This window comes from Leptonotus elevatus, chromosome 13 (assembly GCF_054856555.1).
Source record: "Leptonotus elevatus isolate MCC_2025b chromosome 13, RoL_Lele_1.0, whole genome shotgun sequence".
In the NCBI taxonomy this organism is placed as follows: domain Eukaryota; kingdom Metazoa; phylum Chordata; class Actinopteri; order Syngnathiformes; family Syngnathidae; genus Leptonotus; species Leptonotus elevatus.
The window spans coordinates 3,511,458-3,538,411 of NC_141251.1; the positions used below are offsets into that span (position 1 = coordinate 3,511,458).

Here is a 26,954-nt window from a genome sequence, read left to right on the forward strand (position 1 = left end):
TAAAAAAATAAAAATAAAAAAATTGCCACTGCATGTTGTCCGCCTTTATGAAGTGTCAGAGAGGAATTAAAGGTGGACTAAAAGAGAGAAGCGGGAGGAGACGGCAGAAGCGAGGAGAGTGAAAGTGAGTTCGCCGGGCGGCCTGTGGCGTGATCGAGTCGACGGTGCCGAGCTGAACTTATGTAAAATAAATACACTGCAAGGTAAACCATGCATGAAGAAGGAAGGAGGAAGCACAGCGAATGGGAGGAGGGGTCCGAGATCGGAGGGAGGAAAGTTGGCGCAGGGCAAACTGACTTTCAAGGCTTTACGAATTTGTGCGGGAAAGATCTTTAAAAGCCGTCTCGGGGAAAAAAAAGAGTGGCCGAGCTTCGTCACGTCGTCAACGCGCTCCTGGCAGCTTTGCCCTTTGTTTTGTTCTCTATTCCCCTGCCGTGAAGCCTTCCTGCGCCCGCTAGGACACGGGGGTCCGTTCTCGTGACCTTGTTCAACTCAGGTAAGAACCCGGTGACTCGGAAAGAAAGTCAAACTACAAATTCTTTTGGTACTCGACTTTTGTGCACATTCTTTCCTCAAGGACTCAATCCGACTTTCCGGGAGTTATTATCTTATAGATATATAGATATATTCCACAGTTCATTACTTTTGGTATGTCGCCACATGGCTCGTTTTTTTCCCCTAAAGTGTTGAAAGGAGCTTGAGAGTAAATGACTTGTCCGAGAAGTGCAGTGACCGCTTCCTCACCCCCGCAAAAGCCCCACGGCATTACATAGCATCCAGACCGAAAGTTGCACACCGAGTCCGAAATCCTCCATAGACGAGAATGAGTGAAAAGAATCACGTTGGATTCATTTGAGCAGTTTTGTTTTGTTTCAAATCGATAGCAGTCATTCTTTAGTGCAGAAGCAACATTTGCATGCAGATGAAGTTGTGCCCATTACTGCAGACAGCCGAGTCAGCTCACTGTTTTCTGGACTGCATCACTCATGGCTCTTGGACCTTTAAAAATGGAGTTTGGGGAGCTGACATAAAACACAGTTGTTAGATTTGATCAACTATTCAAGACTTTTCCCAAGTGCAGACTTTGTTGGGCCCGGCTGGGGTTGCTGACATTTGTGTCCGTATCATCCTCATCAATGATAGTGCAATAATTCTATCCTGTACGTTCGTATAGTTATAGTATATGAAACATAAGGTATACCGGGAACATATTTATACAATAGAAACACTTAAGCAGCACCAATTCTAGGTCCAATCAGTACTGAAAATTGGGGTGCAGTGAATGCCAGTAATGGGCTCATACCAGACAAGTTCTCGCCAGTCCATCCTGCTGCCAAGCAAGCCAAGCCTAAAATGGGAGTTATTTGAAGCCATCAATGGACTAGTCAAAGAAGAGTTTGAGTTACTTACTGGGCATTGGATTTCTTTGTTATGTAGCAGCCTAATGCTAAAGTGAGGTCATTGATTTTCTTACAATCATCAAAACACAGAAGTCCTTTTTTTTGGTGATAATGAGATGCACAGATAGATTTGTATGTAAAACACACATAAAGCCTGACACTTCATTTGAGAGCAAAAACCAAGCCATGATGAGTTTAAGGTTTTAGATCAGGCGTACCTAATTTATGTAGGCATAAACAATGAAGGCCCCTCATTTGAATAACATTTCGTCCTGACAGAGTGTTTGCAGCATGAAATACATAAATGTGAGAGGAGAGCATTTTTATTTAATTAAAAAATATATATTTTTGTATATATTTTGACATTTATTTTTATATTTATTTTTTGAATCTCATTTTAATTTTTGTTAAATTAATTTTACTTTTATTTATTTATTTATGGACATATATATATATATATATATATATATATATATATATATATATATATATATATATATATATATATATATATATTTAAAAAAAATTTTTTTTTTATTATATCCGTTTTGTGGCTGCTCTGTACTGAAATTGGAAACAGGAAATCCAGCTTACCAACAACGTGACGATCTTGAGCGTCACCCCCTGCATGCCGCTCTCGATCCGGCTCTCCTTTAAGCTTCCGTTCAGACCCCGGCTGGAGTCCCAGGATGCCAACTGGAAGGCAAGAAGGAGATGGACGGAGGAAGTTAGAGACTGAGAGCAATGAGACGTGGCCATTGCATTTACTGTAAAATCCCTAACCACCACAAGGTCGCGGACGATACCGGAGGCCATTTGGCGGCTGATATTGAACAACAAATATTTCATCTGCTCTGACTTATGAATGTTATTTTGCATGTGCCTTTGTACACATCAAGCACTCGTCTGGGTCACGTGAAATATGTGAAACGTAAGCCCAAAAGTTAGCAAAAACAATGAAGGCCCCTCATTTGAATAACATTTCGTCCTGACAGAGTGTTTGCAGCATGAAATACATAAATGTGAGAGGAGAGCATTTTTATTTAATTAAAAAATATATATTTTTGTATATATTTTGACATTTATTTTTATATTTATTTTTTGAATCTCATTTAAAAAAAATTAAAATTTATTTTTACTTTTATTTATTTATTTATGGACATATATATATATATATATATACATATATATATATATATTTTGTTTAAAAAAAATATTATATTTTTTATATCCATTTTTATTTTTACTTCTCGTCATTTATTGAACTAGTCATTTATTTATTTTTAATTTTGGCAGTTTTAGTCATGAAGCACATTTTGAGAATTGCTGCCCGAGTTCATCCCATGCGTGTTTGGCCGTGGCCTTCCACACGAACCCAAGATTGCCTTCACAATTCTTTCCCCCCAAATAATTGTAAACATACAAAAAATGTCCCGTAGCATTGATTTCAGAACGAACAAAAGGACCCGGGCGAACATATTTTGGATTCAGCTCGTTGGAAAAAACAACATCGGTATCTCACAAGACATCTGGTTGCCAAGGCGACAAGTGTCAGCCATTAGCATTCTGTCAGGACTCTCCAGCAAGACAATGCCGCCATATTATGCTGCACTTTTCAAGCAATCTGCCGCGTGCTTCGTGATCAGAGATGAAAAGTGGAGGAGACGAGGAATATGATGATTGCAGGAAATAACAGCTAATCATAACAGCGCATTATGGGAATTAGGCAAAAATGTGTTGGCCTTCCACCTCGTCAACTTTGTGAGCTCCGCGCCCCCGCTTGCGAAGGAGATGTCGTTTTAAATTGTTAATCAGCGCTTTGAGCGGGTCGAGTACACTGCAGGGTGTGACGCGTCACTTTTCAGGTGTCTTTCCCATTCGAGCTGACAGGACAAGGAGGACGGCCCGAGGCCAAACGACGAGACGCTCTGGCCGCAGAGCACCTCGCCAACCCACAAGTCACCTTTCTCGCAAAAAAGCATTAGTAAAAGTTTACGCAGATCAAACTTTCTTTTGCTTCCATTTTGGACGATTTTCAAGTCAAAAGAAAACAGTAAAAATTTGGAGAATTAAGCAATTACAGTATGCAGTTAAAATGATTTACTATAGATTATTTTGGATACAAAAAAAAAAGAAGAAGAAAATTTGGGGTTTGGAGTTTGACGCCTGAACTTGAAAAATTCTCTACAACCATGAAGTGAAAAAAAAAAAAATCTCAGTTGAGGAATTTAATTGAAATGGATGATGTTTCATGTAAAGTATTCGGGGCAAGGGAACAAAAGCAGCATTGTGAGTGACATTTTTCTTAAGAGCCAAGATTGCGTAAGTGGACCCCTGCACTTAACTTTGAACCTTGGCTTCATGAAACATTGAAACCATTTAGCCTCTACGCTCCGTCGTATGTAAGTGCTTGACTTTGAAAACCTGGGGAAAACATAAAAGAAAGCAGAGGGCACGCTGTGTATGCCCTTTTAAGTAAAAATTATCTGACCCTTTGCATATATTCTAGAAATGCAGCTTGGGCTATTCTGGTCCCGAAAATTGACATTATTCTACACGTGGTGTTTACAGGACTCACTCGCACCGACTATCACAATCTTTTTTGGAAGTAAATGGGAGAAATTCGTTAACTTATGTGCTTCCAAAAACGTATAAATATGTTCTATTTTAAATGTTTTAAATGTCTCAAAGACGAAAAAAAAGCTCCTTTACCCACAGTTGTATACAGATTTGTAAATAATGATGAAACGTAGCTATATTCTAATGCTAATTGCTGCAAAACAGAAACAGATAGAAATATACTTTTTTCCCTGATGAAAGAAGAGGCCCTAATCTTTCTTTTGGTAGGTTCCATGTTTTTATAGCAATAGAAAACAATATTCTGTGGGCCTTGCAAAATCGGTCAAAATCCAGTAAAACAGCCGGGAGCGAAGGGGATTGCTTCAGTAAAAATGGCCTTTTCTTACATCCATAGTTTTCAAGGTGTAAGTCAATTTTCTTCCTAATGCTGTGGAAAGAAAATCGGAGTAAAGTGTGCAATAAACCTTGATCCTTGGGATAATTTTACAAAAGCATGTCATGACACGTTATGACACCTTGGTACAGTTGGATATTTCGTAAAACATACACAGAGAATTCTTAAAAAAAAAAAAAAAAATTCCTCTGCTTACTTCCCCACAAACTTTTCAGATCTAGAAAATGGGCTGCATTTTTTCCAAGATGTTGACGCATGGATGCATACTGCATTGATGATGATGAGTAGAATACAGAGCCCAGCTTTCATCACGCACGTCTGCTTTGGATTGACCCCCCCCAAAAAATGCAGCTACATAGAAGCAGAAATTTTGCCGCAGCACAAAGAGGCGAACGATATTGACGTATTGAAATTCTGTGATATGCCCTTTTTAAAAAGTCGTCGTAATGACGGCTATTTGGCTAATGGCTGCGGAAATGCCAATGACCGTTTTTAAACTGACAAAGGAAGGCAGGGCTTATTATTATTATATTTCCTTGAAGACAGCAGCGTCACAAGTGCTTCAATTACACGATGGAGACGGCCAATGGCGCTTGTCATTGAGCCACTTAAACGGTGTCTTTACGACGGTGGGACAAAAGCTGAAGAGAGTTTCAGAGCTTCGCGACTCGTTTGTCCAGTCCCTTGCATGGTCGCTCTGTTGACATGTAAAGTACTGATGTCAACACACAAACCTCTTCTGTTGTCATGTTTCGGTTCTGTGGGGGTTGGCTTTTTGTTTGTTCTGGGTGTTCTTGTTGTTTTTGCCCGTGGTTGGTGTTTTTTTTTTTGGTCATGTGTGCCTGGTTTCTTCCCTTGTCTCGTTATGTCTAACCACGTCCACCTGTGTGTGTGTCTTCGCCTCCCCAGGTGTGTCTCATTAGTGAAAGCCCGTTTCAATGTACCCTCACAAGTTTCTTACCATTTAGGCCGTTCGTCTGCGGTTTCGGAGCTTGAAGCCGATCACTTTTGAAACCGGGGGCTCCAGAGTGGAAAGATTTCAAAACGCGGCGTCCGTAGGGCGTCCGTAGGATACTCCTACCAGTGATGATGTAACGGCCGCAGCTCGCGTGACTCCGCGCGAGCCGTCAAGTCTGTCGACAACAATGGCGGATAGCCGTGTCGTCGTCGTTTTATCTGCTCAACCTTTTTCCCTACGGTTCATTAAAGTTCCACGCATTGCACTTTTTTTTTTTCTTTTAAAGAAAAAAAGCATTGCACTTGATGATTCCTGTTTCCCTGCATTTGGGTCGACTATCCCTCAACCACTCACGTTCCACCCTTGTTGTACAACTATGCATGTACCTTAATTCCATGGCTAAGAGAGAATAGCCTTGTTTTTTCAAAATAGAATTACAGTGTTTGTTTCATTATGTTCTTGGGGTTGGGAAGAGAGGTCGGCTTGGGAAGTAAACACTCAACTAATGTGGCACTTGGCTATTTGTTCGTCCTAAATTAAAAAAGGGAACATACTGTACGTGTCGGGTTAGTCTTCCTTCGCTTCCTTCCGTCCCCTGCGGAAGACGCCGGAATGAAGCTATCGCTCATTGCCAGACACGCGAGGCAATATAAGATGACCGTTCGGACGGGTCCAGTCTTATCTGTCCTGATTGGCAAACACGGGCTGTGCGTCCGACTGTCACGGCAACGTCTCAAGTTGTGACTCCATATTGTACAACGATGAGTCAAAGCAGACAAGTTGGGAATATTTCGGCTGGAGTAACATGACATGGAATGACTACTATTATTATTCTGCACTGACGGAAAAAGGGGGGAACATCTGAACTGAAGATGATCCGTGTTATCTCCCCTCACCACAGTTTTATGCAGATGAAAGAACACATCGGCATTCAGATCGATGACGTATGTAAAGTCAGCAATTTGCGGGTCTGTGGGTGTGTGAGAAAGACAAATGAATTAAAACTGTGTGGAGCCAGCATTAAAAGTTTACGTGTCACTAATCTTCTCACTGTTTTTTTATTTTTTATTTTTTTTTAAACATGACCTAATCCAAATGCAAACAAAAACAAATGCAATTGATCAGGGTGAAAGGCGGACCACCCCAAGTACACACTTCACAAATCTGGCTGGCGCACTTGACATCATTCACCCATGGAGGTCTGCTTGCAGCTCCTTATAAACAAATTTTGCACGCCTCGACCTCCTGCCAATTAGTTTCTACTTGCACCACCTGAAGGACTGTGCCGATTTGAAAGGGAATGAGGAGCCACTTTCATTGGCGACCAATCAGAATTGCCCACAACGGTGCAAAACACACATTTGGCCAAGCTGCGTGCGTCTGTGAAAATACCATAACTAGGTCTATCAAGCCCCTGCAGAGATTTAAGGCGTGCCTTGAGCTACAGTTGCACTCCGTTTTAGAGTAATATTTAAACTTGGAAGAGAGTAAAATAAAGAAATGGAAAAAAATAATAAATAAAAGTCACTCAATGGTTGAGGATCGACTTTCAGCTTGGGGGCACATCTACTCCCTGAGCCACACAGATCCTGCTGTGTTAATATATCGCTGGTGTCAGCTGGGATCTTCCTAGTTCCAAGACCAAAATCAATGCTTTTGGTCTCCTCTTGGAGATAAGCAAAGAGTAGAAGGGGCATAGCTCAGTTGGTAGTGTGGCAGTCTCCCAAGCTGAAAGTCGTGAGTTCGTTCCTCAACCATTGAGGGACTTTTATTTTTTCTCCCAATTCGTTATTTTACTCTCTTCCAAGTGTAAATATTAGCCTACTCTAAAACTGAGTCTATTTGGTCCCACTTTACGTAGAGACAAATTTACTCTACAGAATTTACTGTGTATGTGTATATGACGCTTAACCTACAAATAACCACCTGTATAAAAACATATCCTTGGTTGAGGTTCGACAACAAATTTTATAAACATTGCTAAGCAAAATGGGTAGCACAGTGTTAGCGGTTAGCGCGTCTGCCTCCCATTTAAGAGGGTCTCGGTTTGAATCTTGCCTGGAGTCTGGAGGACAAGCGCAACACAAAATGGATGGCTGGCTGTCAAGCAACTAAAAACAAGCTGCAACTTGATTCCACACTCTCTTTTTGGTGATGCTTGGCCAGAAAGAAAAAGTCTGTCCACCTCTCAGGGACACAAGTTGAGCCAAAAACGAGCGCCAAATAAGTGCTGTTATACAGCGGCGGAGGACAAAAATGGCAGTCCAATTTGGCGAGTTGAGGGTGAGGACCGCTGGGCCTCGTTTTGGGCTCTAGTTAGCAACACTTGGGCCAGTACTGGCAGCCATGGCAGAATTATTGCTGTGATTAAGCAGACGCTGCTGTGCTTTCTACAGAGGACCAGGTGAGCGACCGCACGTGCCAGAGCGAGGTCGCCAAACGACAAACCATCTTGGCAAGTGGAACGAGATGCCAACGGACTCATTTTGAACCTTCCTGCCGTTTCTTAAGAACAAAGTTCATGGGTCATATGCTCTATCTTCAATCATCACAACATCAAAAGTTTGCGCTCACAAGTTAACATACGCGCGCAGAATTTGTGAATTATTGACAACTCTTGAAAAAATATGACTGATGTTTTAAAGTTGCATAAATTATGTGTATCCAAACTAAAACCACGTCACTGTTTTGTTGGTTCCGCTATCGTGATCGTGATGTTATCACACCAGTCAATTTGTAAATCAGTTTTTGACGAATGTTAACTCCTTTGCTCCCAAAAACATATAAAAATGTTCTATTTTAAATATTGTCATGGTCCCCAAAACATATGTATACGCTTTTTAAATGTTTTTTTTCTATGCAAGAGCATACTGAAGGCTTTGATGTAGCCTCTGATCTGAAGAGGTCGCTTAAAGCAATATTTAGGTAGTTATTACAAAAAATGGCCAGCAGGTGGCAGCATAGTATAAGAGATCAGCCAGGACCATGTTGCATTAAGCCATTTTCCTTTTAAGAATTTTGGAAGAAAAATATTTCTAGATTTCCTAACAGGTTAGTTTGACCTTCAATATAACAGAAGGGCGAAGGAATCACCTTTTCCAAGATCAAGTTAATGTTTCCATTGCCGTTTTTTTTTTTTTTTAGCATCAATGTAGTGCTGTCACTATCGATTTTTTTAAATCGATTGATTTATCGAATATTCAATCGATTAATCGACTAATCAGATTTATTTTTATTTTTGCATTAAAGTATATTACAGAAGCATTTTTTCCCTGATTTCTGTTTATTAACCAGTGATTGGTGTTTATTTTGTACTTCGTATTTGTATAGTGATTTAAAAAAAAAGGGGGGGGGGTGTGGGGTTCTGTTGTGCTATGGTCCCGGTTCGGTCATTGTTTTCCAAAAGTAAAAACCGAAGGTTACAAATGTCTTCTTTTGATTAAATACAGACGCTAATCAGTCTTGTCTCATGAAGGATTACAGTGAACAATTATTGTTGATATGCTGAGTATTTGGACAATTTCAAATTAAAAAATCGCTCCAAACGATTACTCAATTATTAAAGTAGTTGTCGATTAATTTGATAATCAATTACTAGTGGATTAATAGATTAATTTGGACAGCTCTACAACAAATGTTCATGGGTCAATATGACCCACTCTTTGTTTAATCATCCAAAAATAGAATACATTGTTCCGGACTCATTTTTTATGCTGCAATTTTGTTTTGTTTCTCAGCAACAGTTTTCCAATTTTCCATGGGTCAACAATGACAAATGAGAAAGCAAAATTGCACAGTCCTCAGTTAGCACTTGAAGTTAAGCAGTTCAAACGTGTTTTGAGGCATAAGAAGCAGATTTTTCTGTTGCGCTGTGAACAGAAAAGCTTTGAATGCACTGGTTTTAAACCGTACTGGCGGCCCATTGTTGCTGACTACAGTCGGTCTTTTGAGGTCTAATAATGAACACATTTGTCATCTTGGTCCCTCCTAAAAACGAGCTTATTTGGGAGAGGTTAATGCCGCACCATTGCAAAGCCATGTTTCTCTATAATGTCCCACTCAGCATAGACGGCTGTCATAGTTACCGAATGCGCCCGCGAGAAATCAATTCTGACTGATGCATGAAAGATGCCCGGCTAAGAGGAGCGATTACATCTCAACGAGCGGACTTCTCCGCGCGAGGAGCCCGGCGCGAACGGGAAGTCAATTGCAATATCTGCTTAGGAAGGAGCTGACACATCAATAAGCGCAAAGCGGGGGAAGCAAAACAACAAGAACGGCATCGATCACTCTGCAGCAGAAGAAGAAGCAGCAGCGAGCTGGTGGCGCAAACTCATAGTGGCCATCCAGGAAATAGTATTTCAGTCTTCATTAGAGTGTCTTAAGCAGAAAGACGCCTCATCTAAGAGCCATCAGGCTGGGAGGAAAATGGACTGGATGCAGATAAACGATGATGGAGAGGGAGGCGAGCCGAGGCGAGGGGAGGGGAGGGTGAGGGGGGGGGGAAGGTTATGGCGGGAGTGACTTAGAGGCAAGGATGAGGAGGACGGCCTCTAATGGCGTGTCTCGTCTCGATGACGGTAGCGAGATAGACGCGGCGTAGGCAAGACGGACTTTCTGAATATTTATATGAACACCCTAATAGAGAGCGTTTGAGCCTGGCAGTCCGTGTCGTTGCAATCCGACGCGGAACGTAATCACATGTGGCATCGCATCGCTGTCTCTTTCGGGCCTCTAATTGGAGATACAAGTGTGGTCGTGTTTGTGTGTCTTCACTTTGGACATTGGAGGACCAACTGCGTGCGATTTTAAATACGGCCTGACGTTGCTTCATGTTTGATGCGTTTTCTCTTCACGACTGCTTAATGGCGGCGTTATGATGAATCGACGTGTGATTTCGGCTCCAGGCTGAGTGGTGATTAAATCTTCATTATGGCTTCTGGTCAGCGTTGCTCGGCATAGATTACACACACACACACACACACAAAAATAGAAAAGTCAATTCCTCTTCATTCCACGGGAAGCCCCTTGACGGAATTGGGACGTCGGCAGTGGCGGCGACAAACAAATTACTACTGAGAGTACGCAGATGATAGGCTTAATCTTTCTCAGCGCTGCTCCCAAACAAACCGCACTCAAGTTTGTCAACTTAAGTTATTATACCCTCCCGAGACACTTCCTTAGGTCTATAAACTCTATTGACATCCAATAGGAACACCGTCATATGATATATTTTTATCAGGTTATGTTACAATTTTATTTTAGAATAGTTGTAAACAAACTAATAAAATGACTTCATACCATCAGAAAAACTGCACGGGGTCAAACGAGAACGCATTATTTATTTAGTTTGTCGTCATAAAATATGCATTTTATTGTTTGTTTTCACCTGTATTCATATTTCAAGTGATCAACATTTTCCTAGGATTCTTAGGATTGTTTGGCCCGAGCGGAGATGCGGGCCCCACTGAATCCACTATTTGTAGACTTCTTGATGAGTCCTGTCTTTGCTGACCGATTAATGCCTAACTAATCAGTCAACCAAATAACCTAACAACAAACCAATCGACCAACCAATTAACAAGCAGCCAACCAACCTACAAACCTAAGCAATCAGCCAACTCAACAAACTATTTAGTCACACTACCAAACCACCCACCCACACACAATCTAACAACAAACCAACCACCCAACCTACATAACCAATCACTCAATACAATCAGTCAGCTCAACAAACTAACCAGTCTATCATCCAACCAAGTAAACCAACTGAACAACTGATCAGTCAATCAAAACAACCACCAAAAGCGGACACAACCAACCAATCAGTCTACTTCACAAACCTACCAACCAAGCAGCCTATGCAACATTCAATCAATCTAACCAACTAACCATTGTAACACCCAGCCAACAATTAACAAGCTAGCGCAACAAACTATTAGTCTACCACCAACCAACTAAACAACCAATCACTCAAACTAACTAAACAATAATCCCAATCAAACAACTCAACCAATCAATTGATCACGCCAACCAATCAGCCAACACAAACTAAAAATCACTCAACAATCTAAACCACAAACCCACCTACCAACCAACCCACATACTAACCAGTCAAGACCCAACCTACCCGACCAATGAACCAATCAACCTGACAAACAACAAAGTCATCAACCAACCCAACAAACTAACCAATTGACCAACCCAACCCATTAAACTACCAACAAATTAGCCAAGCAGGCAGTCACCACAACCAATCAGCCAACCCATCAAACTAACATATCAATCAATAAACATCAACAACTGCTCAACCAATCAGTTGACCAATCCAATCCACTTTATTTCTTTATTTTTATAAACAAGCGTTTTCAAAGTGCTACACATTGAGATCCGCACACTATCATACACGTAAAAATTTATAAAAAACTATAAAAATAAAATTGTCAATTATTATTATTATTATCTTTTCATTTTATTTTCATTTTAAACAACAACAACCAACCAATCAGTCAACAAATGCTAACTAACACAACCCAACTGAAACCAATTTGAGTTTACACAATTTCAAACAACAAGCGAGTAACTCATTGGCTCGCGCAGGCGCACATAACGTCAAAGGTCTTTAGCGGGCATCGCTCTCCTTAAACCTTTCTCGCAAGGTTGTCACGAGGCTTTCATGTCATCTATTGTGACCTTGAAGGACGTATATCATTAATGTGCTCCTTTTCTGATGCCTAATGAGCCACAACAGTACGTGTCATCTTCCTTTACAGTATACGGCAGACGGCGCTCCATGAAAAATGGAGCTGTAGAGAGGAGCCAAAGGTGTTTTAATGGAGCAGCAATACTGCAGAGGTTAGAGGCGAGGTCACGGAAAAATGATCAATTGTTTCATTCACACACTAAGAGGTCACATGGAGAGAATATATATATATATATATATATATATATATATATATATATATATATATATATATATATATATATATATATAAAAAAGAAGATAAAAAAGCCGCTGTTTTCATTAGGTTCCAAAAAGCCTGGTGTTCACCCACAAAAGGACAGCAGAGTGCAAATCCATATCAGCTTCAAAATAGACCCATTTCTTGGAAATGCAAACGATGCTTATGCTTTGTGCATTAAGGACTAAAAGGGGCACCCTGCAGCGAGATACGCAGTTATCGCTGACATGCGCTATAGAGAAAAATGGAAAAAAATAAAGACCCGCTAATGAAAAATCTCAGAGCGACTACACGTAGAAGAGAAGAAAAGAAATGCTTTTTTCTATTCATGTTACCATAACAACTGGTCAGAACAGGGGCTGTAGAAAAAGCTCAATACAGTAACCTCAACTCTGCCCTGTCCTGGCTTGCCTAAACACCCATCAAGGCAAAAATAACCATTATTAACATAACCATCGTTATTTTCAGTGCCTACTAATATAGTCATTCTTTTCATGACTTCTTCTTCTTTTTAAAAAATAAAAAATAAACCAACATTACAGGATTTTTTTGTGTTCTGTTCTTCAAACAATGAGCAAAGTCCACTGTGCCATGACATCATCAGGTGTGCTGTGGGAAATAATCTGGTTTCCCCAATTTGGTGTGAACATTATGTACTACCAAAACTGTATATTCATTCATCTGCCTGTAAAGTTTAGATGGGAACTTTCTCTACTCTTATACTGTCTTGGCCGCTCACCCAAAATGGGGGACGGCTCAGCCGAGCCCATGTGAAAATGTGTGACCTCATGGTCCTAACTGGTTTCAATTGGATAAGTGTAAGTGCAGATAGATAGAAAGGCGCCAAGCCAAGGCAGGTCGCAGCGACGCAATCGCCGAGCTCAAGTCATCTCGTCATTAAGAGGCCTCATCTAACATGCCCATGCCAGTCACGTATAGTGACAGGCAAAATAATTGAATGCTCTTCAACTGGACTTGCGCATAAATAATGATTAACTATGTATACTTTTTTTTGTTGGTGTTCTATGCTGAGATTTTTCTAATTCAAACGTTAAAGTATCCCAAAGACGTATTTATATGTTTTTATGTAGTTTTATTTTATTTTATGCTAGAGCATACACAAGACTTTTTTTTTTTCTTCTTCTTTTTTTTCTTAAAGAGCTCAGTATTGTTCATTCGGAAATGTCATCATCATTGCTCATCATTTTTTATTTTTTTATTACATACACAAGACTTTGATGCAGCCTCTCAACTGCAAAGAACATTTGAAGAAATGGTAGTTATTACAAAAACGGCCAGGAGGTGGCAGTAGAGCAAAAGAGATCAACCAGATGCCATGTTGAAAAAACTTAGCTATATTCTAATGCTAATTGCTGCAAAACGGAAACAGATAGAAATATACTTTTTCTGATGAAAGAAGAGACTCTAATCTTTCTTTTGGTAGGTTCCATGTTTTTATAGCAATAGAACACAATCTTTTGTGGGCCTTGCAAAATCAGTCAAAATCCAGTAACAAAGCCGGGAGCGAAGGGGGTTGCTTCAGTCAAAATGGCTGGGAGTGAATGAGTTAAGCCCCCACAAATGTCCGCCTGTGCCTATTAAGTCCTTTCAGATCAATTTTGTGTCCCTTTCCAAACGTCAACGGCCATCATTTCGTAATAGATTTTGACCTGCCAACTCCATCTGTCAAACCCACACCGCTTTGTGGACACGACTTCACAGCATTGGCTACATTTGTGTGAAAGGGCATCGGCAGTGGAAAAGGTCCAGATCTTTCAGGGGAGGCTCCCCGCTCGGATTTCCGCCAAAGACAAGACAGATGAAACGTGCGCTAATTACGCACGACTCACCCGTTTCACGTCCTTCCCAAAGGTCTCGCTGTAGCTGGTTCCCAGAATCTCAAATTGCACATGAGAATTGGAGCCCTCCGCCCGGAAGTCCATCAGTCCCGTCAGGCCGCTGATGCGTCCCTGCAGGGGGGGGGACGACAGGGGATGTCACAACAAAGTAATGGTGCTAATGCTTGATCCTGTTTCCAGTGAGTGTTGATATCCCGTCGGAAGAAAGCGCCTGCAGCCGCAAACTTTAATGCCGTGTCATGTTTTCCATCAGAGCTTTATCAAATGTCATGATATTAATCGATGCAAATCATGTTATCATTATGTATAAACTGTCATCGTTTGTTGAAGAATGCTCTTAAAGGTAAGTAAAACGGGAATTTGCAAGCCTTTAAAGGGACTCATTGAGCCATTTTCAGCAATAAAAAGTTAATATTTTGTCTATAATGAATTTGATGACTTGATTTTTCATGTACAATTGCTACCTTTAAAAAATCATTTTACCACTTGCTGTTGGCTGAAGATGACATCGCCTGTGCTGAGGAAGTAGGTAGCGACCGATCATGGCTCAGTTTGCTGACCAAACCCAGAAAACAGGTGAGTCATGATTGGTCGTTCCCTACTTCCTCAACACAGGCGATGTCATCTTCAGTCGACAGCAAGTGGAAAATGTCGTTTTTAAAGGTATTAATTGTACATGAAAAAAACATGAAGTTATCAAATTAATTATGGGCAAAATTTTAACTTTTTACTGCTGAAAATGGCTCAATAAGTCAAGTATATCTTTAAAAAGTGTCTTTTTGATGGCAGTTCTTCCAATCAAAAAAGGGGTTAAACACAGCCCTATATTTGTTTTCCCTTCATGCACTGTCTGGCCAGCGTGATTGTCTGCAACTGTCACAAATTCCATTATCAAGACTCAGCAGGATGAAATTACGCCGTTTCTTCCTGAACATGTTGCTTGGCAGGAGATCAACAAACTATTTCAGAAGAGCATACAAATCTTTTTGTATACTTGAAACCTCTTCATGAACATTTCGGAAGTAGATTTTGTTTTTCTCCACCAACATTCTAAAGCAAAAATTCATATTGCTGAACACCAAGTGCACATACAGTATATAGTCAGGCGGCGTTATAAATAAAAATAATAATAATAAAAGCAACCTTTTGGATGGTGTCCAGCATGGACCATCCTCCATTCCACGGCTTGGTGGACTTCCTCATGCAGTTGAGGCTGGCCATGCTGTGCCACTTCCTGTCCTCCAGTTTCCTGTAGAAGGCGTTGGCCAGCATCAAAACGCTGTCGTACAGGTAGAGGTTGGACACCTGTCGAGAAAAGGGTAAAAAAACAAAGAAACAAAAAGTTTTTACCAGAAAACTTTTGCATAAAAGAGAACAACGGGTCAAAAAATAATGATCTTCAAATTAGGTGGGAAAGCGGGCAGTTGTTTTTTGAAGGACCTACTAAGTATGGCCAAAGTGTATCATGGGTGATTTATTTTTCATAAGTCTACTGGTGAACTTGACACATTTCATTTGCTAAGTGAAACTGGCTTCACGGGCTGAATTTTCTAAACATTTTGCTGGTCGGGATTGAGTTTCTTTTTTCATTTGGTCTGGGGTGGAGTCATGCCAGCAAGCAACCCTTGTTAAAAATAGTGACAGCCAAAGAAAGAAACTTCTGCAAAATACCCTCTTGCTATAACAAAAAAAAAATCTGTAACATTTTCAACTCATTTGCTCCCAAGACCATATAAACACATTCTATCTTAAATGTTTTGTGTCCCAAAGACGTATTTATACGTTTAATTATTATTATTTTTTAATTAATGCTAAAGCAAACAGAAGGCTTTGATGCAGCCTCTCAACTGCAGAGAACAGTTGAGAAAATGGTAGTTATTACAAAAACGGCCAGCAGGTGGCAGCAGAGCAAATGAGATCAACCAGGGGGCCATGTTGAAAAAAGCTCATTTACCCACAGTTTTATACAGATTTGTGAATAATGATGAAACTTAGCTATATTCTAATGCTAATTGCTGCAAACGGATACAGAAATATCCTTTTTTTTCCTGATGAAAGAAGAGAATCTAATCTTTCTTGTGGTAGCTTCCATGTTTTTATAGCAATAGAACCCAATATTCCGTGGGCCTCGCAAAATCTGTCAAAATACAGTAAAACAGCCGGGAGCGAACGAGATTGCTTTTTGAAGGGCTCAGAAATAGTTGCTTTCAAATCGGCATGGTTGACTTGAGCCTTTTTACACACGGCTTCTTCAGTTTTTCTTTCTTCTTTCTGTGGGTATGTGGTTGAAAGTGCGGGAAAATTAGTGATTCTTCAGGAGCCTGATTTTGAAATAATGTTGGGTCCTGTTCAGAAAAATGATCAGCAACCTTTTAAAGATGCTCCGCCGACACAAAATGATGAAAACTTTCAATCTGTACAAGTGGGTCCGATTTGGTAGCAATCAGACAAAACATGACAAGTTTGTTTTTGAAGGGTCCTTGGAAACACCCAAAATGACTCAGAAAGGTTGCTTCAGACAAAATGGTGTATTTTCAGGAATAGGCTCTTGAGACCTTTTCAAGGGTTTACCCATGATAACTTGCAACTTGCAACTGAATTTTGTGAAATTAGCTGAGGGAGTTCCGGGGGCCCTTGAGCAAGCTAACTGTTCACCGTGCCTGCAATTTTCCCGATTCTCTCAGCTTGAGGAAGCCTTTCAAAAGGTGATTACTCCTGCACAAGATTTAACTTCTGTCTTTCAAATCGGAGACAATTTTATTTTGACGCTCGGAGGTAATAAGCACACATTTGGATAGATTCTAAATCGCTTCATGCGGAAAAATCAGTCGTTCTTTTATTTCCTGACGGTGGGTCGATAACATTTGCTGGCAGATACACGCGTCCGTCTCCCGGCGCCCGTCAAAGTCCGCGCCGTCACCCTCGCGCGCACTTCCAGGTGGCGTATTTTCATATTGATCATAGCCTGGCAGACAATTAAGCGTTTATGTCCTGTGACGGCAGCGATTCGAACCTCCCACTTCGCCTTGAGGAGGGAGAGCGAGATGACTTATTAATAAATCCATTCTTGTGTTGTGGGGCTTTGCGTGCATGGCGGCGCGCGCGGCGGACAGGCGTTAAATCACAACAGGGGCCGAGAGCGGGGAGCGAAAAAAGAAATACAAGAAGTTGTCAAAACAGGCTTTATTTCTGCTCGGCTCGTCTTGCCTCTTCGATAACTGTCTCCGCAGTGCATCCTGTCAGGAATCATGTCCGCCGCCGCCGCCTGCGCTTGTGCCGCGGTGTGAGAGTGGATTTTGTGGCGCATCGCCCCCTGCACCGCGCGAGACGTGTGGAAGCAATACAAGCTGCCACTCGGGGCATTCGGCACATGAAAGGTTGAAGACTCTCAGGGGAAGACATGGCCAAGTCAACTTCTCTTCCTTTAAGGTCATGCAATCACGAGGCTGGTATAGAATAATAAAAATGTTCCCACACCAACAGGAGGTGAGTATGAAAGACAAGAGAAGGCCCCACACCTATTTGCAGTTCATTTTTTGAGTATTTAACCTATCCTTCACCGATTAATCGGTCGCCGATTATAATCGGCCGATTATTGGCCTTCAAACATCGGCCAAAACAATCGGCCAATTAGGCCAAATGGCCGATTATTTTCCCCTTAAAACGTTATCGGAGAAAACCGAAGATTCCGACGCAGTGAGAGTACCCTGAATGCATCATTTGAAATGCCTAGTAAATCAATGACTCAAAAGCCAAAAGGTAAGCAGGGCTGCATTCCATTTCGTCAGTTGAACAGATTTGCGTTAGTTTCTAATATATGGGTGAATTTGTAGTCATTGTTGGATCGGGTCATTTTGTTTGCCAATTGGTCCGACATACTTCAATCTTAAATATGTGACCAGCAGGCATCATCAATCCCTCTGAAACATTGGATTATATTTTTTAAACAATCCCACTATTGTGATCGGCATTGGAGTGGGTGGTCTTTATGCGACCATTCCCGACACATGTGCTTCTGCTATGTCGAGACTACACCCTGTACCCATCTGCAAAATGACCAACATCAGGTCTAACCCGAGTTACTACGCGAGTCCTCAGCTACTCAGGAGTCAGGGCTCAAAATGTATCTAAAAGTAGCTCGGCGACTAGTCATCATTGTAATAGGCAGTACACGGGTTGGGGTGAGCAAAGGTTCACTTGCATGAGACATGACAAAATAAGCTATTTTCTGCAAGTCAAACCATGGGCCAGTGGTTCTTAACCTTGATGGAGGTACTGAACCCCACCAGTTTCCTATGCACATTCACAGATGCTTTCTCTCATGAAAAATAAAATCAATTAAAATAAAATTCAAGAAATAGGAGTAGGGTTTAACGGTGACTCCCATCACTCAGCTTTGGATCTATAGACAACTTTAAAACAACCACCACTGTTTGTTTTTTTTTAAGTTATTTTTTTTTCTTAGACGAAACCCAAGGACAGCAGATACAATGAAAACAGCAGAGGCCCCAGAATTGAACCCTGCGGAACACCACATGTTCTGTTATACATTTGAATATAAATTGCACACATTGGTCTGACCACTTTTCGTTTTGCTCGGCATAGCTAGCATGAAGGGATTACAATAATAAAAAAATGACAACGTAGCATCACAACACCCACAAGTCAACGACTGAGCCCACAAAATTCCCTGCAGCTCAAATATGCCAATGATGATCACCCCATAGGCAGTGCAAAGTATATTGCAATCTTATGATATTTTGCGTATTTTGGCAGGAGCTCATCTCAGACTTGTCACTAAGACGCAGGAGAACTGTTTTGAGTTGTGAAAAAAAGAGAATTTCAGGTACTGTACATATAAGAAGCGTATTTAAAAAAAACACACACATTCCCTGCTACACCGCTAGCAAAAGCAATCTTTCTGTGCCGCTTATTCCCCTGTCACATTGCACTCCACTCATTTATATTCATGGGCATTCATGTGCCTCGTGATTACCTTATCAAGGGCCTTTAATCTATATACTCTTGCATATACAATCAGCTAATATGGGCACTTATGGTCACGAGGCACTCGAGCACTGCCGTGTTGTCCTCATGTGCGTCGAACAGCACGTGTACTGGCGATGGTGTCAAGACGAAGACGAAGAAGAAGAAGAAGAAGAAGAAGAAGAAGAAGAAGAAGAAGAAGAACGAACAACGTTGGTGTTGTTCTGGCTCAGCGACCAGCGCCTGATAACAAGTGGCCCTCTTGTCGGCGTTGCAGACAAGCAGATGAAACATGCCGCTTGTTCCCAAAGAACAAACTTGTCCTACAAATATTTGCAGCAAAGGAATACACATCAAGAGAGGGATGATGGCGCTGAAATACTCGAGCCACCAGCGCTTTTGTGTTGTGATTTTTTCCGCCTCTAGCAAGAAAGGAATTATCTTGTTTTTCTTTTCTTTTCATTTGGAGCAGTGATTCCCAACCAATGTTCTTCCGATACTTTTCAGTACGGTTGTGAGAGATTGTCAGGTGTTGTCTTGGGACTTTTTGTTTACCCAGTTTTTTTTTTTTCTTTCTTTTCTTTAGAGCTCAGTATTGTTCATTCGGAAATGTCATCATCATTGCTCTTTTATTATTATTTTTTTTTTATTTTTTTTTTATATATTTTGTTTACCCAGTTTGATATGCAGCAGATACCCGATTGCTCGGTGAATTTCTTGTAAGGCAGGGGGAGTATTTGTATTTGCATTAGGGGTGGGAATCTTTGACTGTCTCACGATGCGATTCGATTTCCGACTTTTGGGTCTGCGGTTCGATTCAGCGTCGATTTTCGATTCGGAACGCTCTTGGATTCAAAATGATTTGATTGACAATGATTTCCGCTTCAATTTTTAGATGTGCAAAGAATCGTCATGATCTGACTTGCTAATGCTAATTAGCGCGCTACTCGCGGCACTTTTATCGCTCAAACAAACGGCTATTTATACATAACACTTCAGGAATGTTTACAGAGAAGCATCTTAACATTACTCACCGGCATATGCTCTTCCTACGCTGCAAAAATTGGCATAACTTGATAGTGACTTTTTCCTTCTTCTCTCTACTACTTCTACTCTCTAATGTGGCTAAAACGGTGTATTAGAATGTGTGGAACCACACTGCCCCTAAGTGGCCAAATTATGTACGACATGAACAGTGCTCCCAATAAAGGGCAAGACAGTATAAAATATTTTTTTTAGAAAATCGATTTTCGGACATTTAAAATCGATTCTGAATTGTACTAGATGAGAATTGTGATTCTTATGAGAATAGATTTTTGGGCACACCCCTAATTTGCATGCACCACACACTAATTGACAGGTGCAATTCTGCTGCTTGGTGATGAAGTGATGACTTGGTGAAGGAAAATTCAGTCCGTGCTGTCTTTGTGGGAGGTTGTGTGCACTTCCCAGTTTGAATTTGCTTCTCGAGAATCGACATTCTGCCCTTAGTTGCCATGGTAACGAAAGCCATATGTGCCATTGACGCAGCAGTACATGAGGCAAGGCAGTTAAGAGAGGACTGCCCCCCTAAACAGGCTAATTTGAGCATTTAAAAAAATATTTTCCCTTTCTTCGGTTCATTTTTCATGCTTGTTTTCTTTTTTAAATGATCTACCAGCAAGTTTATGGAGAAATATAACAGCTTAGGGTGCTTAATGATTTCTTTCAGTGAAGCAATTAATCACTAATTGGCGAAATATTATTTGTTATGAGCATTCTTGAGTGTGATTTGGTAAAATGTCACGTTGCAGACCATTTGTTTTAATAAAAAATCTAGAAGCAATTGCGTTGCGATTGATGGCTGTATCACCCCCACATGATCAATGAGTGTGAAAACCATGGAAGGGGCACGCGGTCCTTGAACGTGGCGGCGTTACCTCCAGGGACTGCAGGTAGCCTTCCTGGGGGTCGCACAGCAGCGAGGAGATGCGGTGGTTGTTCCTCATGCAGCGGACGTTGGTGTCCCGCCACAGCGGGAACACCTGACGGATGAGGGTCATTCGGCCCAGGGAGCTGTGAACCAGCTCCATGATGTCAGCGTCACTCACTTCCTGTTAGTGGAGGGCACACAACACAAGTGGTTACTCCAAGATGATTTTCCGTTTTTTTTTTTTTGAAAAAAAAAAATGATGTTTTTTTCCTGAGGCAGTAAAAACAACTGGATGGGCATAAATATAACACAAAAATAAAACCCCAACATAAAATATACATATCATAAATACAAATCATATGCTTTAATACATAATATATACAATAATATAAATACAAAAAATACAAATGCATGTGGACTATAACGACAAAAATGAAGCCAAATTTTCTAATTTTACATTTCTATCTGGATTTACACTAAAATTCAAATGTCTCTTCTTTGGCTCATGCGACATGACTCTTCAAAGGTTTGTGAACAAGCCAGCTGACGTAAAAAAAAAAAAGAACTTTCCGAACAAATTAAAAAAAACACCAACCAAACAAACCAACGTGCCAATCAACCCAAACTACCCAAACAACCAACTAAATCACAAATGAACAAGCAAAGCAACCAACCAATCAACCAACAAACAAAAAGTAACAGAACGAGCCAATCAACCAATAAAAACAAAATAACCCACTAACAATTCAAGCAAACAATAAAAACTAACAAAATCAACCAACAAGCGAATTCCTCGCCATACCATCGGCGGCGGTAGTCATTATTCCTAAAGGAAACCGGAAACCGGAAACCTCTTCACGGGGACGGGACATAACAATATAAACGCATACCGGTTACGATGTCCTCCCGCGTGAATTAAACCCTCCGACTTTTTGCACAGTATCGTATATAAAAGTAAATCCTACCTGCTCTATCCAGTCACGTCCCCATGTCATGCCATAGTTTGGCTTTCATACCTTTGTCGGCATACGCTTTAACGGTAATATCATACAATGCCGGTCTCTCTTTAAACGAAGAAGTCGTCTTCCCGAACTTCTGTCAAGACAGACATTGTTCGTTTAAATGCGGAAAGTAAAGCAGGGTGATGATGCGCAAAATGACCGGGGAAAAAAAAGGTCCAAGCTTTCCATCAGTACTGTTTATTAGTGATGGGAAAATGAAGCTTCATGAAGCACTTGGAATATTTTTTGACGCCTCTAAATACCACTCTTGGTTGAAAGATGCAGTGGAAATGTAATCAATTTCCTTTGCACTAGCCTTTATATTTACACCAAGAGCACCATCTAGGGGAGTCAAAAAATATCACAAGTGCTTCATGAAGCTTCATTTTCCCATCACTACTGTTTATATGCGTTCGTCACTTCCTCTTCTTGCCCCGTGCGCTGATTCGCTAGCTAACATCCAATCACAGCGATCAAACGCCTCGACGCTGATTCGACATGTCGAAATTGCTGAAAACGCCCCCCGCCTCCTTGCTAACATCGCAAGTGGCCCTCGGCTCTTTCTCCTCGGGGTGAGTGGCAGGTGGCTGCATGTGTTGAGGGTCAGTGAAGATGCAGAAAAAAAAAAAAAATCATTATTCATGAGCGATCGCGTAAACCGGAGCGAGACGGCGGACGAGTGGTCAATGCTGAAAGCGGGTCCCTGGAGAGGCAGCCGGTTCATGAGCAATCTCACAATAAATGTTGCGGCGTTACCGGCAGGTTGCAATTTAAGAAGCAGGGCCTTGACGCCATCCCTCAACAACGCACGTGGCCTCGACACAGTACACGCTCCCGTTCGGCTTCACTAATGAGACATTGTCATCTTTGACTCGCATCCACCTCTGCGCCATTCAGTCATCACAGCTTTTGTCTTGTCCTCCATTACGCCTCATCATTATTTGCTTTGTTGTCTGAATGGTACCGTTCTCCCTCCATATTGTCGTCTTTGCTACTCGGGGGGCTATGCGGGTGTCTTCGAAAACATACATGCATTTGAATAATGTGAAATGCATCCACGCGAGGCAACAGGTGGCGCAATAGGCCCTAAAACTGTGTGAATATTTTATCGGAATCAGCAGACTTAAGGCTAACCTATGTAGGATTTTCCCCCCAAATGATCTTTAATAGCCTTTTTATTTGACCATTTATGACTCAATCATCGTATTAGCCGTTTAACTCATTCACGCCCAGCCATTTTCACTGAAGAAACCCCCTTCGCTCCCGGCCTGTTTTACTGGATTTTGACTGATTTTGCATGGCCCACAGAAGCTCTTATAATGCTGTTAGCTAATGCTAATCTGTTTACGCTGCTGCTCGGCTTCTGTGTGATTGCTTGAAAATTGTCCACGTCTTAGCTCTTCCTATCGAGCTGAGCGGAACTATTTCTTCCTTGCATGAGACGATAATTCCTGTTTTTCTTCTTTTCAAATCCTTGGGACGAGCAGTCAGGTGGAACTCATGCATATTCATGAGTTGTCGTGACACATTAATCAGATGAATTATGCCGTGCGGTTCACGGAGCCAAACCCTCGCGTCCAAGCTAATAACCGGTAGTGGCGCCCTGCATCTAACGCTCTGTCACCATCACGGGCGACCTTTGTGTCGGGCGATGAACCCGGTAAAGGCGCGGGAGCTGTGGCACGGTGCCCAAGGAAACGGGAGAAAGCCTGCGCCGCAATTGGAACCTTGCTTTACAATACCTACAAGGTGCACTTTTCCACTGTGTCTTGTTAAAGCAATTTTATCACCATGGAAACATCCTGCAAGCTTCCTGTCTGTGTTTGGAGCACAACAAAGGACAGAGTGTACTTCATTAAAAAATAATTGATGAAAAGACAATAATATATTCATGTAGAACATAACTTTCTGTCATCAGGCTGACACTACAGCAGGCAATATTGAGTAAATTATATTTCAATTTTTTGCCTCAGCGAAGTGCAAATGATGATTTGTACTTTTATGGAATGAGATTGTGATGTTATTTTTTTTGCGCTGTTATGATTATATATATATATATTTATATATATGCACCTATTATGTTGTTTTGCATCTCTGAGTGTAAACAGCTGTCACCGGCCCTGTGTGTAATCTGTGACAGTGTGTTATTAGCGATAGCATTGCCAGCTAACAGGATGAAAGAAGATGTTATTGAGCAAATTATGTTTGGATTTTTCCTTTCAGCGAATGATTTGCCTGGGAATGAGTATTAAGTCACTTTAGGTATTTGTGCATACGTCACTGCAAAAGCGTTATGGTTTTTAGCACATTATCAGAGTTTTATACTGTCACTATTGTCAATGCCACATTTGTTATCTCGCAGAGTAAAGTGTTCCGTCGCTGGCTTCTCTTTATATTCTGAGACAAAGTGTGTTTTTAGCGATAACACTTGTAGCTAACAAGATGAAAGGAAGTTTTGCCTTTTAGCTTATGATTTGTCCCTTTTTCATTACATCACTTTATGTATTTGTGTAATTTATATTCACATACTTATTCAGTGTCTGACAGTAAAAGGCTGTCACTGGCTCCTCTTTGTATTCTGTGACATAGTGCGTTATTAGCAATAGCAATGGCAGCTAACAGGATGAAGCTGATTATAGTCATGTTTGGGTTCTGTGGGGGTTGGATTTTTGTTTGTTATGGGTGTTCTTGTTTTTTTTTGTCTGTCTAACCACCACCTGTGTATGTCTTCCCTTCCCCAGGTGTGTCTCATTAGTGTTAGTGTATTTAGTCTGTTGTGTTTGCCCAGGTGTGGGTGGAAGTTCGTGCGCCAAGTCTTCGTCACAACCAAGTCGTCTTCGTCACCGCCAAGTCGTCGCCACAGCCAAGTCATCATCGTCACAGCTAACCAAGTCGTCTTCGTCACCGCCAAGTCATCGCCACAGCCAAGTCGTCATCGTCACAGCCAAGTCATCCCCACAGCCAAGTCGTCATCGTCACAGCTAACCAAGTCGTCTTCGTCACCGCCAAGTCAAGTCATGGATATCTGCTCACCTTTTTCCCTATAGTTCGTTAAAGTTCCACGCATTGCGCTTGATTCACGTTTCCCTGCATTTGGGTCCACCATCCCTCAAGCACTCACGCTCCACCCTGACAATTATGCCTTTGGTTTAGCAGGCTATAGCATCATATTTTGTTGCAATTATCAACAAATGGCAGTTTTGTGTGATTCTGCGTTTAATTGCACCGTTTTATTCACATAACGTGCTAGTTCATACAGCAAAACTCCTTCCTGTTTACATCCTTGTGACGGATAAAAGAAGACATCATGACACATGGTTTGTTGCTACTGATTATAATTTCTTTATGGTTGACAGATTCTGTTTCATATTCACAAATAAAGTTTTTCCCGGATAATACCGATAACCGTGAAAATATTGGTCACGCTATTGGCGATTTTTCATACTGTTTCATCTCTAATCTACTCACATATTTTATGTGTTGCTACCTTTGTTCCCTGCAGCCTTTGCCTGATCCGGTCTTTAGTACTTTTATATTCACACTTAGCAGAAAATACATGAGGTCACAGACCCTTTCTCTACCCTCAAACCTTGGCCGTCGCATTTTTTTTTTTTCATCACTGCAACACGCTCCTTGCACTTTGACACTAACACTGAAAACATCGCCTCGCATCACCGCTCGCTCGTGCAATGTAACGCACACACCTCACCAAAATTGTAAAGAGCTCTCTCAAGTTAGCTCATCTTTGAGTGGCAATCGCAAATCGGCTTGTAACGGGATTCATTTGCAGGGAGAATGGCTTTCGCAGTTCACCAGACTGGCGTTTTGAAGCTAAATGTGTTTCCCTAAAGCTGTGATCACACAAAATTTGAATTCATTTTTATGTGACAGACGCCACACATGACAAGGAAAGAATCGGCATGTCTGTTCTTACTGCTCTTGCAGTGTGCGGTGCACTCGAAATGACCAAAAGAACACCACCCACATAATACCTCCACCCACAATCGGCAGTACTAAGACTGAACTGTGAGAGGCAGCCTGGACATCCAGACCACTGGAAATAGAATAAGCTAGGCTAACAGCTTGCTTATCGGGTAAATACTGTACTTTGGAGTTGCAAACTCTTAGCCAAAGGCAGGCAATTTGTCTGTCTTTTGCCATTCATCAGCGCCCAGTCCGTCAGTCCGTAGGTCTGTCACTGTGTCCTTGTTACTTTAACCGCACTTCCGTCATCGCTAAATTACAGTTCGTCGCCGCTATTTTAGGACTGTCAGTGAAAAACTGTTCACAAGGGTAACAGCACACAATTTTATTAATTTAGGAACAGTTTGGAACAATTCACACAAAAACTTACATCATTCTTATACTATTATTCCTCCTCCTCCTGCTTCTCATCCCCAAACTGTCCCTTGTCTTTGCTTTTCGGGTTAGCGACAGTTCGAAAATCCCTTGTGTGCTTATTCCTTAAATTTTTCAAAGTTTCCGGCAGTCGTCACTCCGCCAGTGAAACAGGAGTACATCAGTGATGGACTGATGGGCCTCCCGTCGATACTGAAGGACTGTCCGCTACTGCTCTTCTTGTCATTTCTATTGAGTTGAGTCTATTGGACAGGTTTCCATCCAATTGTTAGGAATTTTTTTTTGAAGCAAATTCCCTGAAAATGCGCAAAAACGGACATGCGACTTATGCCCGTTTTCATCTGTTCTTCTTTTGCAAATATTGAGAGGGGACTCCGCCGCTGTAGGTGGCGGTATAGACCATAGAGATGTGATCCACCAGTAATTTAAAATAATTCATGGAAGATTCGGGGTAGGGGGGGGGGGGGGGGGTGTAATGTGAAATGCTGAGCAACTTTGCCAACCAATGACAGTCAGACGAGAACGGGCATTAATCAAATCTAG

The 26,954-nt window shown here is 41.4% G+C and overlaps 1 protein-coding gene across 3 annotated transcripts in view; it reads right to left on the reverse strand.

Annotated features, from left to right (window-relative positions):
- The window catches only part of grid1a (glutamate receptor, ionotropic, delta 1a), a 261,199-nt gene that overhangs the window by 24,806 nt on the left and 209,439 nt on the right, over positions 1–26,954 (reverse strand). For all 3 annotated transcript variants that reach the window (XM_086093335.1, XM_086093333.1, XM_086093334.1), the window contains exons 6-9: positions 21,059–21,232; positions 15,297–15,458; positions 14,145–14,264; positions 1,995–2,096 (exon numbers count right to left, since the gene is read on the reverse strand). In XM_086093335.1, the coding sequence (XP_085949461.1) occupies positions 1,995–2,096; positions 14,145–14,264; positions 15,297–15,458; positions 21,059–21,232 (558 nt within the window). The remainder of the gene's footprint in view (positions 1–1,994; positions 2,097–14,144; positions 14,265–15,296; positions 15,459–21,058; positions 21,233–26,954) is intronic.